The sequence below is a fragment of the Chlorocebus sabaeus genome, chromosome 17 (genome assembly GCF_047675955.1).
Source record: "Chlorocebus sabaeus isolate Y175 chromosome 17, mChlSab1.0.hap1, whole genome shotgun sequence".
Classification (NCBI taxonomy): domain Eukaryota; kingdom Metazoa; phylum Chordata; class Mammalia; order Primates; family Cercopithecidae; genus Chlorocebus; species Chlorocebus sabaeus.
In genome coordinates this window covers 52,006,877-52,023,643 of record NC_132920.1, presented here as the reverse complement: position 1 = coordinate 52,023,643, position 16,767 = coordinate 52,006,877, and the positions used below count along the sequence as shown (strand labels likewise).

Sequence of the window (16,767 nt, the reverse complement as noted above, 5' to 3'; positions counted from 1 at the left end):
GAAAATAGAAAAAAGGAATAAGAATAAGCAAATCAGGAACACATTTCAGCTTGGGAGCGCTTCACAGATACTTTATGAATACCCTAGCAGATATGAAATGCGTAAAATTGAAAAGAAATTTTGCCTTTTTTCAGGTGGTTGTGCGAGTGAATGACGTACCAGCTCATTGCCCAGGTTCCTGCTCTTTCCAGTACCTCCAAGGGTCAACTCCCTGTGTCCATTCTGTGTGGTACTCTGTTGGTATGATTTGTGACTTGGCTCTGAGATGGGTATAAACCTGAGACTTGCAGTGATTTTGTTAGAGGCCATGTAGCTGGTGATGGGTGGGTAGAAGATACATTAGTTCATTAGGCAGAGGTTGACTGATGCAGCAGAAAGTGTTATGTTTTGGTCTATCTAAGGTAAATGGTCATGATTTAAAATGGGGAGAAGTAGACTTTTGATGACTAAAAATGTTTTATTGTCTTTGTCCTTTATTTTGAAATACTACGTTCTTTTAAAAAAATTGATCAGAGATCTCTTCTTACTAGCTGGAGAAAATTTAAGATCGGGGCTGTGTACTACAATAATAAATACAGATGGCCAATATTTAAGTCAGCATTCAGCTCCTTGAATTTTGGGAGGGGATCAGGGGAGAGAATGAGCATTTGATGATAGTGAGGCCTCTTAAATGAAGTAGTATCACTGAGAGATTATTTTGTTTGTTTGTTTTTTCAAAATTTCTTTCCTCCTTTAAGATGGCGACGTCAACCTAATGATTTATATTACCGGAACTGGTTTCTCTGATGACTCCCAGTTCTTGCAGGTTACAGTGAATAAAACGAATTGCAAAGTTATTTTCTCAAACCAGACCAATGTAGTCTGTCAGACAGATTTGCTGCCTGTTGGAGTGCATCGGATCTTGATGTTGGTGAGACCCTCTGGTCTTGCCATCAGTGCCACTGGAGAAGACCTCTTCCTAAATGTGGAACCTAGACTGGATACGGTGGAGCCTTCCACAGCTGCGGATATTGGTAATCCGGGGAGGGTCTCACAGTGTGTCTGACTCTCTGAAGCTAGTATTCCTGCTGGTAGGAATCTAGTCCTGCTGTGTAATGAATTCCATGTTCACTGTGATTCACTGTCTTTTGTTTACTGATGTAAGTATTTAAATGAGCAACAAACATTTGAGCCCTTAAATGAACTCACTTGCCACATAAAGGATTATAGTTTGGCTGGTGGTGTCAGGCATAATTGGGTCCTACATAACTTTCATACATGTTTGAAATTTCATAAGTTTGTGGACTGATGCGGACTGGGATACTTGGGTAGCATGCAAAACCGATTACCATTTGAGTAGTGGGCAATACAGAGGGTGGTGGGTCTTGTCAACATAACCTTATGAATTGGGTTAGTTCTATGGAAAATCAAATATTTCTCCATGACTTTCTGCTTTCTGAGGGACACAGCCAGTTAAAAACAACCCAGCCAGATTGCAAGAATCTCAGGAATACTGAGGCTTATGTTTGTTAATGAATAAACATTAGAGCATAAAACCCTTTTCCTTAATGCTTTGGATTTTTGTCATGGTTTATTCTGGAGTCCGGAGGACTGCAGCTTAGAACATATTTAAAAGCAATGTGGTTTGGCCACAAACTCATTGTTCAAAAGAACAGATTTTTTTCCTGACCCTATTTTGCCTAGAAGAGTGAATTATGAGGCCCACCCCACCTTGTTTCTGCACATAAAATAGAGCAAGCATAACCTGCACTTATTTCTCCATGATTTAAGGAAAGTCAGATGATATATGGAGCTCAGAGTGAAAGATCATATTCTGTATTAACCCAATAATTATTGGTTTGAGTGTAGGGCATAGTGTAGTTTTCTATATAGATTTATAAGGGGCTTTGATCTTCTTTCAGAGTTACCTTTGCTGTTCAGCCCACACATACCTTCTTTAGCTCCCTCCACCTTAAGGCAAACAGGTGACTCGGTCATCTTTGTTTCATCTAGACAAAGTGCTTTACACAGGTAGGTGGCTAACTTTCCCACTTTGCTTGGGACTGAGGGGGTTTCCAGGACACAAGACTCAGTTTTAAAACTAGGATGCAGAACTCTTAGTGCTAAAACTTGGTCCCAGGAAAATTGGAATGAGTTGGTTACCCTATCAGAACATGCTGTTTTTTGAAGGAATTTCTAGGAGGATTGTACATTATTTTAGCAAAAGATGGAAAACTCTGAGCAGAGATATGCCAAGCGGGTACAAATTATCTTTTATTAAGACTATGGGGAAAGGGAGAGGGAGAGAGAGAGGCTGTAGCGGCTGCTTTCCTTATTATTGGATTTAAACTTTTTCTATTAACTCTTCCTTTGCCCTGCCACCTATGAGTTAATCACTACTCACTCACTCAACACTGATTGGGCCATCCCGTAGAGCCCTGTGTGAGGTGCTGAAGACCTTGGTCCTTAAAGTGTGGTCCTGGACGAGCAGTATCTGTAATACCCGTGAGCTTGTTAGAGATGCAGAGTCTCAGGTTCCACGCCAGACCTTCTGAATCAATCTGCGTTTTAACATGTCCTCAGGCAATCTCTATGAAAAGTACAGCTTGAGAAGTGATGCTCTAGGGGATTTAAAGAGAACCAGGCTGGGGCTTACCAGCAAGAAATTTACAGAATATTTGCATATGTAATGAATGGATACAATAATGTGATAAATCACCACCTACCCATTTGCAGAAGCAAAACCCTGGAAAGAATTTTTTTGAAGAAAATCTTGGCTTTGCTTTACATACTTCTTCGTTCATTTTTGTGCTGAGATAGCATTGTCTTCTTTTAAGGTATGGACCCTTGTGTGGCTGTAGTCTAAACTTTCAAATGAGAATGGCAAGACGTCATCACCTCTTCAACCTTTAATTGTTACCATCAACAATAATCATAATGACAATGTATTTAGCTTTTATTACCAGGCATTATTAATGCTGGGGGTACAGTAAATAAAAACAAAGGCTCTGTTCTTGGGGCAGTGATGGTAAGTGTGTAGGATAAAAATCAAGAAGGGAAGGGGATGAAGAGGGATGGAATGGATGGTTGTGATGGGATGGTTATTGGCATTGGAGGAATGACATGAGTGGCCTTAGAGAAGGGAGATATGGGAGAAATGAGGGAATGAATTCTAGGGAAATATTGGGAAAGACAGTTCAAGTCAGAAGGAACATAAAGGAACAAAAAGTCTGGGGTCAAAGTGAGCCTGGCTTGTTCCAGAATGCCATGGAAGTTGCCATGGCTGGAGTAGATTGAGTGAGGGGACAGTAGTACAAGACGACCCAAAGCAGGTTATATGGCCTTGGGGAATTTGAATGGCCCTCAGCTCACTCAGCTTTCATTCTGAGTGAGATGGTGGCCATTGGAGGATTTCAAGCGAAGTGACATGATCTGACTTAGGCTGCTGTGTGAGAACTCACGGTAGGGAGGCAAAGATGGAACCAGCAAGACCAGTTAGGAGGGTATGACAGACATCCAGGGGAGAGATAATGTTGGCTTGGCCTAGGGTAGTGTACCTTAGAAATAGGTAGAGATATTTTATTCTTTTCTTTACCCTGAGGATCTCTTTTTTAACTTAAAAAATTGAGATATAATTCCCATATCATTTTTAAAAAGTATAAACTCAGCAGTCTTCAGTATATTCACAAAGTTGTATACCTCATCACCACCTGATTCAACAACATTTTCAACATCTTGGAAAGGAACCTGTATACATTAGTAGTCACTCACTGTTCCTCCCTTTTCCCTATCCCTGGTAACCACGGATCTATTTTCTGTCTAAGTGAATTTGTCTATTTTGGACATTTAATATAAATAAAGTAATGCAACATGTAACCTTTTACATCTGGCTTCTCTACTTTGCATGATATTTTTAAGGTTCATGTATGTTGTAGCATATTCGTAAAATTGAACTTTATTCTATTTTATGACTAAATAATATTACATGGTATGGGTATACCATATTTTGTTTTCCATTCATCTCATCATGTACCTTTGGATTGTTTCCACTTTTTGGTTCTTATGACTAAGGCTGCTATGAATATATATGTACAAGGATTTGCATGAATATATGCTTTCAGTTCTTTTGGGTATACACCTAAAAATGGAATTGCTGGGTCATGTGGTAACTCCATGTTTAACTTCTTAAAGAATTACCAAACTGTTTCCAAAATAGCTGCATAATTTTACATTACTACTAGCAATATAAGAGGGTTCCAATGTGTATTAGTCCATTCTTACACTGCTATAGAGAACTTCCTGAGACTGGAAAGTTTATAAAGAAAAGAGGTGTAATTGACTCACAGTTCAGCAGGCTGTACAGGAGGCTTGACTGGGGAGGCCTCAGGAAACTTACAATCATAGCAGAAGGTGAAGGAGAAGCAAGCACATCTTCACATGGTGACAGGAGACAGAGAGCAAAGAGGTTTAAAAAACCTTTTAAACAACCAGGTTTTGTGAGATTTCACTCACTATCACGAGAACAGGAAGGGGGAAATTTGCCCCCATGATCCAATCATCTCACACCAGGACCCTCCCCCAACATCAGGAATTATAATTTGATACGATATTTGGATGAGGACGCAGAGCCAAACCATGTCACAATATCTCCACACCCTCACCAGTAATTGTTATTATTATTATTTTTTTCATAGTAGCCATCTTAATGGGCATAGGATGATACCTCATTGTGGTTTTGACTTTCCTAATGACTAAAGATGTTGAGTATCTTTTCACGTCCTTATTGGCCATTTATACATCTTTGTAGAAATGCTTACTCAAATCTTGCCAATTTTTAAATTGAGTTATTTGTCATTTTATTGTTGAGGTGTAAGTTCTTAAAGTATTTTAGATACTAATCACTTATCAGATAAATAATTTGCAGATATTTTTTCCCATTGTGTGAGTTGCCTTTTCACTTTTTTTAATAGTGCTATTTGAAGCACACAATTTAAATTTTGATGAAGTCCAGTTTATATTTATTGTTATTGCTTGTGCTTTTGGTGCCATATCTAAGAAACTATTGCCTGATCCAATGTCACAAAGATTTATGCCCATGTTTTCCTCTGCGAGTTTTATAGTTTTGGCTGTAATATGTAGGTACCTGATTCATTTTGAGTTAATTTTTGTACATGGTATGAGGTAGGGGTCTGTATTAGTTTGCTAGGGCTGCTGCAATCAGGTACCACAAACTGGGTGTTTTCAACAACAAAAATTTATTGTCCCACAATTCTGGGGGCCAGAAGTCTGAGATGAAGGTGTCAGGAGTGTTGGTTCCTTCTGAATCAGACTTTGAGGAAGACTCTGTTCCATGTCTCTCTTAACTTCTGGTGTCTTACAGGCAATCTTTGGTGTTCCTTGGTTGATAGAACACCGCCCCAATCTCTGCTTCATCTTCACACGGTATTATCTCTGTGTCTTGTTTGTGTCCAAATTTCCCCCTTGCACCCCCGCACCAAACTTTTTTTTTTTTTTTTTTTTTTTTTTTTTTGAGACTGCGTCTCATTCTGTCACCCAGGCTGGAGTGCAGTGGTGTGATCTCAGCCCACTGCAACATTTGCCTGCCAGATTCAAGCACTTTTCCTGCCTCAGCCTCCTGAGTAACTGGGACTACAGGTGCACCGCCCCCCTCCCCATGCTCAGCTAATTTTTTGTAATTTTAGTAGAGACGGGGTTTCACCATACTGGCCAGGCTGATCTCGAACTCCTGACCTCGTGATTTGCCTATCTCAGCCTCCCAAAGTGCTGGGATTACAGGTGTGAGACACCACGCCCGGCTCAAATTCCCCTTTTTATAAAGACACCAGTCATATTGGATTAGAGGCTTATCTTTTTTTAGTATGACCTCATCTTAGTTTAATTACATCTGCTAAGATCCCATTTCTGAATAAGGTCATGTTTGGAGTTATTGGGAGCTAGGGTAATAACATAAATTTTGATGAGGATGCAGGAGACATAATTCAGCCCTAAATGGGATTCAACTTTATTATTTAGTATATGGAGTTGTCCTATTTTGTATATGTGCAAAAATATTAGTAGCATAATTTCTTAGAAGTTGAATTGCTGGGTCAAGAGGTTATGTGCATGAAAAATTTTGGTAAATATCAAAATATTCTCTTTAGAGGTTGCATAATTTATTGCCTATGCAGCAATGCATATGAGTGTTTATTTACCACATTTTACTAAAATAGTATGTTCCCAACCTTTTTGACATTTACCTACTATAAGAGAAAAAGAATATTTCATTCTAGTTTTACTTTGCATTTTTTTTGTTGAGACAGAAATTGAGTATCTTTTCATGTGTTTAGGGGCATTGTGTTTCCTTTTCAGTGAAATGTCTGTTTATCTCCTTAGCCCATTTTTTCTAATGCAGTATTGTTCTTTCTTACTGATTTTAAAGAGTATTTTATGTATTAAGGATATTTGCCCTTTATTATCATTTGTCTCTTTGTTTTTTATTTTGGCAATTCATAAATATTTTTAATTTTTATGTAATAAGAGATGTCTTCCTTTTATGGCTTCAGGACTTGTAAAATACTTAGTACAGACTTTGCAGCTCTGAAATTATAGGAAAATAAAAATTCTGCCATGTTTCCTTTTAGTTAAAAAACTTTTTAATATTCAAATATTGGATAAATTGGGGAATTTATTTTGGTGAAGTATATAAGGTAGAAATTCAGATTTAGTTTTTTTCAGTGATATTTACTCATTTTATTTACTGAATAAATAATTTATTTTGCACTTATGTGAAATGTCACTTGTATCCTACCCTATAGCCTCATATTGATCTGCATTTCTTTCTGGACTATATTTTATTTTACCATATAGTTGATACCATAGTTACTATATAAGATATTTTAATGTCTGGCAGAAGACCTCTTTACACTTCTTTTTGAAATTTTGTTTTCTGGCTCTTCTTGTTTATTTTTCATTAAACTTAAGAATCAGCTTGTCTAATTTAAGTACAAATTCTGTTTATATGTCTATTGAAATTGCATTGATGCTTTAATTTATAAAGACATGTCACCTTTATGGTGTTCATTCTTTCGATCTAATTAATTTAGTTTTCTTATGTAAGTTTTAATCCATCCATTAAGTTATTCAACAGTATTTCAAAGATTATTTTTCAATTTTTTTTACCTTCTTAAATTTTTTTCTTGTGAAGTTTGTTTCCAGATATTGTATATTTTATATCACGATTGTGTATTGCTCTTATTCATTTAACTTCAGGGTATTAGTCCACCGAGTCACACTGTCCTCAAAGGTTTTCATCAGGTTTTGTAGATTCCGCTTTCTGTCCCCAACATGCCTGAAGGTAGTCTTGCTTCTGTACCCCTCCCCACCCTCAAGGAGGGTAAGGCTGTTTGGTGGCCTGACTGCCTCTCTTGTATCACCATCTGCGGAGATGGCAGACCAGAAGCATCGTTATACATCAGCTAGATCAAAGGCTGCTCCTCCACATGGAAACGTGTGCCGTGATAGCAGAACTGGAGCCAACTCTCTTCTTGCTAACATCTGCAGGGAAGAAATGGGGGTTTCTGTGGTTGCTCTTTAGTAATCAGTAGAAAAATTCTGATGGCAGTGGGCGGCTATGCCAGTCATTTCTGTATTTTCATAGTGAACCTAGTATGTGTAGTGTCAAATCACAAAGCTGGAAGGGCTAACACTATCATTTAAAGATGAGGAAAATGGTGACCCTTCAGCTCAGGGGCCATACTACAATGACCTGCTGAAAGTAGCTGAGCGATCTGTGGCCCTGACCCTGACTCTCAGCCACCGTTCCTTCCACCATGATGCTCTGTTACACGTGGTTTCTTAGAAAAAAAATATGTGTTATAGGATTGCAGGAATGATCTTTAAAATTTAGAGCAGAAAGAGTTTTCAGAGACTAGTACCTACCTGTTCTGACTTGTGGCATGATTGTGTCCCTAGGTTTTACTCTTAAAGGTCTTCAGGATGCAGTGCTACTTCTCTCTGCCCTCCTGTCACTATTTCTCCCTTTCTATATGATAGTTTATGTATTTAACTCCAGTTTTTTCCTGCAGTTTGAGCTTTGCCTTTGTTTTGACTAAGGAGTTTCATATTTTAATTTCATTATATCCATCTTGTACATAATTAATTTTTGTTTGCCTGTATGGTTGGTGATCCCATCTGAATATGCTGTTTTTGTTACAGGAGGGCTCTGGGCCACCATCCGAGGCTCTAGTTTGGAAGGTGTTAGCCTGGTATTATTTGGATCTTACTCTTGTGCTATAAATGTCACTACAAGCAATTCAAGCAGAATTCAGTGCAAAGTTCCACCCAGGGTAAGTGGATTCCTTTCATATCTCTTTCTCTCTGGGTGAGTGACCACTATTAACATAACGTTTTCAGTGAATCACTTCTTAGACCTAATGAACTGATGTAAACTTCTCATCATAATAGTATGCTTGTAGTAGTTATATTGTCTGTTTTGATATGAAGTGGGAAACTGACCCCACCAATGGAGCTTGTAATGAACATCAATTAATTTCTTTAAAAAGAAGACAACCAGGCAGCTCTAGTCTGTACTCTCAGTGAGTATCAGTGACAAATAACAAATAAATTTAGCTAGTGCATATTCTAGGTGTCGACTTGCAAGGCTTATATATTGCGAAGTCTCCCTTCTCTATTAAGCAAACAACAAACAACTTAGTTTTCACCAGCAATTTTGTTTTCTAGTATGGGTATGAATTGTAGAACTTAGAAACTTCTAGAATGTGTGATTTCTAAGAAATATCTTCTTAATTATTCTCTATTTGCTTCCTTTTCCTCTTAAAAACAAGTTCCTAACCTCTTCCTTTCATTTCAATTAGTGCTATATCATGGCCTATTAAGGCATTTGAGTCTGGGCTCTTCCCTGGTGCTGTTGGGGAGAGTCACACTCACAGCTGCCGCTGAACTTTCTATTCAGAGTTGACTTAAGCAGTATCAACATTCCTAGCACACCCATGACCCCAAAATAAAGATCCCCTGGGAGATAAGTTTCAAAATATTCTTTGATCACTAGTCCTACATTTTAATCTCATCTAGTTCCTTAAATATTATGAAAAGCTAGCTTTTATATGTAAACTACATTCAATTCCAATATGTGGTTGTACTCTAATTTGTTTAACTCTTCCCTATTACCAGACATTTAGATAATTTCTAGATTTTTCTTACTGTAAACAACAGGGCTTTAATCATCCTAATAACTATGTTTTGGGGTATGTTTCTTTTCTCAGGATAAATTAATATAAATTATAAAGCTTTTGATATGTAGTATCCAGTTGTCTGAAATTCCCTTTCAAATTTTACTCCTATCATCATTGTGCAAGTGTCTGATTTTTGGCACTTTGGCTAATACTGGGTTATCACTTTATTATCTTAATATATATTTGCCATTTTAATGGGTAAGACATGTACTGCTTAATTTCTTTTACCAGAGAAAATAAACATTAATAAAAAGTGAATTTTACTTTTGATCCAAGTGATAGATGCATAGGTTAAAAGGAAAATAGTAAATTATGCTCTCCTGCCCCTCCTCTCCCTTCTTCAATTCCCTCTTCCTGAAAAAAACACTTTTAATTCTTTCAAATATAGTTGCAATACCATTTTTATGTTAAATCAATAAAACATGTTTATATTATTCTAACTATTTAAATGATGCTGGCAGAACCAGGTAGTATATTTTTTTCTTTTATAGTTCTTTGGTTTTTTTTCCCCCCTAGAGTTCTTACTTTGTTTTCTAAACATGTCTTTTTGTTTGTTTGTTTGTTTGAGACAGAGTTTTGCTTTTGTTGCCCAGGCTGGAGTGGTGCAATGATGGCTTACCACAACCTCCGCTTCCTGGCTTCAAGTGATTCTCCTGCCTCAGCCTCCTGAGTAGCTGGGATTACAGGCATGCACTACCACACCCAGTTAATTTTTTTTGTATTTTTAGTGGAGATGGGGTTTCTCCATGTTGGTCAGGTTGGTCTCGATCTCCCGATCTCAGGTGATCCACCCGCCTCGGCCTCCCAAAATGCTGGGATTACAGGTGTGAGCCACTGCGCCTGGCCAACATGTCTTTCTTATAAGTAAAATCTGTCATCTTTTAATAAAAGTTCCATCATGTCAGTTATTCATTTTCCTTGAAGCTATCTCTGTTCTCCTGTTTCAATCTAGCCTGCTTATTTTCCAGGTTTATTCTACAAATTTTATCCTAGTGCTTACTTTGATTGCTTTCTTGGGTACAGTCACTGTTTCTTGGGTTTTATATATATATATATATATATAATATATATAAATAATTTATTTTATGAGATAATATAACTATATTTTATATTAAATATAAATTATATATATTTAAATTATTATTTATTTTATGAGATAATAACCATAAGTACATCCTATAAAAGAATGTATCATGGAGAAATTTTCTGAGTTCTCACATGCCTGAGAGTACTCTCATACTTGATGGATAGTTTAGCTAGGTATAGATATTTATTTGAAATTGCCGTATTTTTGCAGAAACAATTGGTGTGTTAATTGCAAATCATTCTTATTTACCCCTTAGAGCATGTCCTTATGCATCTAACACTGCACTTGACTACTAGTCCAAGCACTTATCACTCTGTGTTGGGGATGGGGGGCAGGATGGCAAAGGTGTGCAGGGTTTAGGGGAAGAGAGAGACTTGGAAGTAGCAAATATACCCTTTAAAAACAACTTTCTTAAAATTAACTTTTAAAAGTAATTCTATATGGAGTTCTCTTCCCTTAAGTCAGTCCCACTTTAAAATAGAACTGAGGTTTAATTTTTAAAATTGACTTTTCAGGGGAAAGATGGACACGTTGTGAATGTGACTGTGATCAGAGGGAACCATTCTGCAGTTCTTCCCAGAGCATTTACATATGTCTCTTCCTTAAATCCAGTTATTGTGACTCTAAGCAGAAACACAAGCAACATAGCAGGTAAAATATGTGATACTGCAAGATCTTTTTCTTCTTAGAGCATTGATCCTATAAAAAGGGCAATCAATATCCTCTGAAATTTATTATATTTTGGATTTAAGTTTTTTCCTGAAAACTAGGAGATTGCTTTTTTCATCTTAGCCATCATCTAATACTTTCTTTTCCATCTGTAAAATGGAACCATTGTACAGATGGACAGTTTCCATCATGAAAAGGATGTGGGAATTCAAAAGTTACAATTCAAAATATGTTTCTCGAGCATTTAGTAAGTGACAATAATGATAGCATAAACATATAATAGATGTAATTTAATCCTTGCCACTAATTTATAGGATTATTAGCTTCAATTTACAGATAAGGAAATTAAGGAATGGAGAGAATCAGTAATTTGTCTAAAACTTAAATACAGGTCATCTGTTTGTATATACCAAGTACTTATCTACTTGCAGTTAACTGTAAAATACTGCTTTTTGACAGCAGGTTCTATTGTAGCAGTTATTTAATATAATTAGAGAATGGGATATTCTGATTAACTTAGAATTCTTGTTTCTTGAGACATTCTATGTATAAAAATAATGGATTCATTAGCACCTGCTACACGGAATAATTTTTCTTTCATGATTCAGAGGATATGACAAGGTAGAATTATAATTTATTATCATGTAATTCCATATAGATTTGGAAGAGTAGCAGGTAACTTCCGTTTCTGGTGAACTGAATGCCAGATAACAGGGTTTGTGGCAGCCATTATCTAAGGGTTTATTGTAAAAAAAACCATCATATTTCCCAAAGAAAAAGCCTGAACTCAATTTTTCTGGTACTGTTTTCATTTTCCATAGCCCAAGAGTACATAAATAAAGAGATATGTCCTTTAGCTTCCAATATTATTCAGTTCAGATAGTGCAGAAGAAGAATTTGCTGCCTCAGGCGACTGAAGTGTGTAAAATTCCTTAGTGGTATAGATTCTTCCCAATGAGGTAGAAAAGGGAGGGGGAGCTACATGTTATATTCAGATTTCAGTGATTTTTGGCTTTTAATAAAATTTCTTACCTGTAATGAAAAGAATAAATATGTTATATCAGTGCCTCAGAGGCATCTAGGATTAGCTTGACAATTGACCAAGAGCTCCAAAAGTTATGTTGTTGATACATACAATGTAATGCATTCTTTTAAAAATTTATACTTGCATTTAAATCCTTCTACAAGCAGAATAAAGAGGAACATGTTATAAAATCCACAAAGTGTAGTAGCCTTTTGGGAATGCCTCTTTTAAGTTCGAGTGCTGTACATGTCCATCCAAGAGATGATGTTCATGATGACTGTGAGGCTGAGATGAAATGAAAATAAAAGCATAAGAGGGACCCAGGATGGGGAGTGGTGGTGAATTTGATGTGCAGGACCTTTAGTGTTAGATTCTACAGTCAGGAAAAATGGAATCTGTATGAATCCCAGCTCAACCACTTGTTAAAAAGAAGAACTTCCAAGAAATTAAATTTAACAGAGTTTGTTTGAACAAAGACTAGTAGTAACTTGTTGAACCAGAAAAGATTCAGAGAGCTGCACTCTGCCACATGCACAGGCAGCATTTATAGACAGAAAATGTAAGTGAGGCCAGAAACAGCTCCCTGTTTGCCTTACTGGAGCATGGTCTGATCAACTGGCAGCCTGTGATTAACTGAGGCTCAGGTAGTTGAGGCTTTCAGTTTATCACAAAGTTAGGTTGCCGTTCTTTAGGTAGAGACTCAAGGTACAGAGACAGCCTTAGGCCAAATTTAGTTGAACTTACCATATTCCTTGGGTAAGATATTTAACTTCTTTTATCTTCAGTTCCTTCATTTGATAGGTGGGAATAATTCTTTCAAGGTAATCATGAAAATAGGAGATAAAGCAGGTAAAAGTACCTGGTCTAGGAATTGACATAGAGTAAGCGCCAATAAATCTTTGTTGAAATGAATGCTATCATTTTGCCAGATATTGAATGCTTTATAAACAAGCCAAAGAAAGGCCCTGTCTATTGGCCCTTTTTTTTTTTTTTTTTGCTTCTTCATAGCACCCCAGGATCCATTAGCTCAAAAGCCTGCCAATGCTAAATTCAAACTTTTACACATCCACTTGTTTTCAATGTAGCCAAAATAAGCATATTTTTAGCCATTTAAAGTCCTCTTGCTTTGCATGCCCCATGAAACTGCACCCATCAATCAGCCATAGGTAAGAAAACCCTGGGGCTATAAAATACCCTAAGCCTCTGATGCCTTTGGAGCTCTCTGTCCCAGAGGCTACTCACCAGGCTGCTGAGTGACGTCATCTGGACACAGCGCCCCCTCTCTCTCATCTTCTCACACCCTCCTAGTTCCCTTGCCTTCTTCCCTTTCTGGATGCGGGCCCTGTACTGCTGCCTGTGAAAGGTCTTATGCTGGCAGACTTCCTCCTCCTCTGTGAATCTGTCAAAGTACCACCCACATAATGCTTGTTTTTTGCTACTGCCACTTCGTAGTCATGTCTTTTTCCTTGATCAGCACTGAAATTGCCTGAACTCACTACACTGAAGCTTCAGACTTCCCAGTAGAGATTGGGAAGACTTGCAGTCAAGAGAATGGGGAGCAAGGAAGAAAATAAAGTTAATTGAGGCGTTCTTGTGTACTATATCATGCCAGATTCTTTCCCAGGATATCTAACCTAATCCTTATAACAAACCACATGGGATGGGCTTTATTAACCATGTTATTGATGAAAAATCCAAGGCTTTGGGAGCTGTAAGTAAATCACCCAAAGTCACAGAGGTAGTAAAATGGCAGATCAAGGATTTGAATGCAGATTCATAGTCTTCCCACCACACCACATCCCTCTTCTTTGACTTTTCTCTTTCAAGCAACCTCTTTCTCCTCCTCATCTAATTGGCCATGGCATCCCATAGATACCAGCTCTGCAGTAGTCCTCAAACGTTACAGGCTAAAGGAGCTAGAGATGCTTTATTTAGTCCAAGCCATGTCTCAGTGGCCACACTGGGACACAGGAAAGGTGAGGACATTTATTTCCACTCCTACTGTTGCCCACTTGATTTGGTCCACTTGATTAAGACTATAATTGTCTGCAGATTGGATTTCTCCTCGTCTATCTTTTCAATTTATCTTATAGACTGGAAGAACAGTTTTAATCATATCTTTTCCTTGCTTAGAAGTCTTTGGTAGTCACTACCATCCACTGAGTTAAGCAGACATCCCTCTGGCTTGGCTTTCTTGGTCTTTGGCCCTAGAACCACCATCAACTTGGCCTATCCCTACAACAGAACCCTACCTGTACCTTCCAGAATGTCACCCAATTCTCTTTTTTTCTCTCCAAGCCACTGGTTGATTGAGAAAGTGCTGTGAAATGTTTTGGATAAAACCGTGGAATTTCTAGAAACAAATGATAAGCACCCTCTTCTCTATGACTTTCTTTTCGGATTTATCTTTCAAACTCCAATTCAACTCTCATCTTGCCCATTCCATCTTTCCTGATATTCATAATGTTGCTCTGATCTGAGCAATCCCAGTGCTTAATTTTCACCTCTCTTATAGTATATCTTTTACTGAAGCCATTTTGTCACCTATTTTGCTACCGTTGAGGCTTCTTTGATGGCAGGGTCTGTTTTTAACTTATTTTGTGCCCCTTGCAGCATCTTCCTCATAGTACTCAATAAATATTTGAGGTAAAAGAAATTGCATGAAAGTGTCCATAGTGTACGTATTTTAATAGAGTTGCTAATTAAACTAAAAAGGCATTGAAATGCAAGACAGAAGACTGGGCTCACTCCTTGACTTAAAGAAAAAATTTTTTTTTACTAATTATTAATAGCCGTGAGGCTGTGGCTACTGAGCTTAGTTTCCTCAAATGCAAAATGCCAGTCATATTAATTGCCCCATATAAATAATCAGGATAGTGTGTGGACCAAGTTAGATAACATACATGAAAGTACTCTGTCAGTTATGAGCTACTAAACTCATATACTGCATTACTGTAAGGTTCAGTGCACACTCAAATATAGCTTCAGACTTCTACCAGTAGAAAAGTGGAGGTTGAGAAACCAATATGTGGTGCTATTTGCTAGTTATAAAGACTGTTAGCTCTGCAAACTTCTTGGTTTGCCTTTGCATGGAAATAAGTTAGTGTCTCTTGAATACAATCGTACTGCCAATTTTTCTCTTTATACCATTGAGGTTATAGACCATATCTCTGTTAAAAGAGTTGTTTGGCCAGGCAACATGGCTTTCCCCCGCAAACCCAGCACTTTGGGAGGCTAAGGCAGGCAGATTGGTTGAGCCCAAGAGGTTGAGACCAGCTTGGGCAACATGGCAAAACCCTGTCTCTGCAAAAAATACAAAAATTAGCTGGATGTGGTGGCACATGCCTGTAATCCCAGCTACTTGGGAGGCTGAGGTGGGAGGAATGCTTGAGCCCTAGAGATCAAGGTTGCAGTGAGCCAAGATTGCACCACAGCACTCCTGGGTGACCGAATGAGACGTGTCTCAAAAAAAAAAAAAAAAAAAAATGGTGTTAGAAGTTTCTTGAAAAATTTAGGTTGGTATCAAAACTCTTAGAGTATTATGCTTAGGGGTGACTGTGTATTTAATCCAAAAAGACAGTTTTAGAATTGAATAGATGGTTGAGCCCACAAACCCCACATCTCAGAGGCTAATGGATTCTTCTCAACACAGGCGGTGAGACCCTGGTCATTGGAGTGGCGAGGCTGGTGAACTATACGGATTTGGATGTGGAAGTCCACATCCAGGATGCCTTGGCTCTGGTTCACACACAGTCAGCGTGGGGCCTGGAGGTGGCACTGCCTGCACTGCCAGCTGGCCTCCACAGAATTTCTGTCTCTATCAATGGGATCAACATTCACTCACAAGGGTGAGGTGGCCACTTGCGTTAATTTTAGGTTTGTTTGATGGTCTGGCATTCAGCTAGGTCATTCTAGTTTTAAGTTAGGTATTTTCTTTTTCCCTTGGAAGTTAGGGGTTAAAGATATGAACATTGTAACATTGGAACACATCTTAGAGACCTTATACAGACAGTTTGCTCTTCTCCTCAAAATACATATGGCTCTTCTGGCTTACTCTTTCTCATCTCTCTCTGTCAGTTATTTCCTTACCATCTCCCTATCTTCTGTAGGGTTGATCTCCATATCCAGTACCTCACAGAAGTTTTCAGCATCGAGCCTTGCTGTGGGTCCTTGCTGGGTGAGTGGCTCGTATGTGACTGTTACCAATTATCCAGCAATTCTATTTGCTGGATATTCAGACTTTGTTTCTAGATTAATTTGCCAGTGAGGTCAGAGAGAGGGGAAACAGGAGAGAAACTTTCCTCAGGCTCCAGGAACTGAGGGGTGTTTTTAAAAGGGTGTTAAAACTTGGTAATTCATTTGCTCAGGAAATTAAAGAATTTTTATGATAAGGACATATGCCTGTGCCTGCTCCTCTTCTTCTCCTTCTCCTCCTCCTTCTTCTCCTTCTCCTCCTCCTTCTCCTCCTCCTTCTCCTCCTTCTCCTTCTCCTTCTCCTCCTTCTCCTTCTCCTCCTTCTCCTTCTCCTCCTTCTCCTTCTCCTCCTTCTCCTTCTCCTCCTTCTTCTCCTCCTTCTCCTCCTCCTCCTTCTTCTTTCCTCTTTCTTCTTCCTCTTCCTCTTCCTCTCCTCCGCCTCAGTCTCCTTCTCCTTCTTCTTCTTCTTCTTCTTTTTTTTTTTTTGAGACAGAGTTTCACTCGTGTTGCCTAGTCTGAAGTGCAATGGTGCCGACTTGGTTCACTGCAGTGTCTGCCTCCCA

The 16,767-nt window shown here is 38.2% G+C and overlaps 1 protein-coding gene across 1 annotated transcript in view; it reads left to right on the top strand.

Annotated features, from left to right (window-relative positions):
• The window catches only part of PKHD1 (PKHD1 ciliary IPT domain containing fibrocystin/polyductin), a 455,948-nt gene that overhangs the window by 41,871 nt on the left and 397,310 nt on the right, over positions 1 to 16,767 (top strand). The window contains 6 exon segments of the mRNA XM_007972274.3: positions 135 to 240; positions 738 to 1,013; positions 8,194 to 8,324; positions 10,833 to 10,968; positions 15,663 to 15,858; positions 16,120 to 16,187. Coding sequence (XP_007970465.3) covers positions 135 to 240; positions 738 to 1,013; positions 8,194 to 8,324; positions 10,833 to 10,968; positions 15,663 to 15,858; positions 16,120 to 16,187 — 913 coding nt within the window.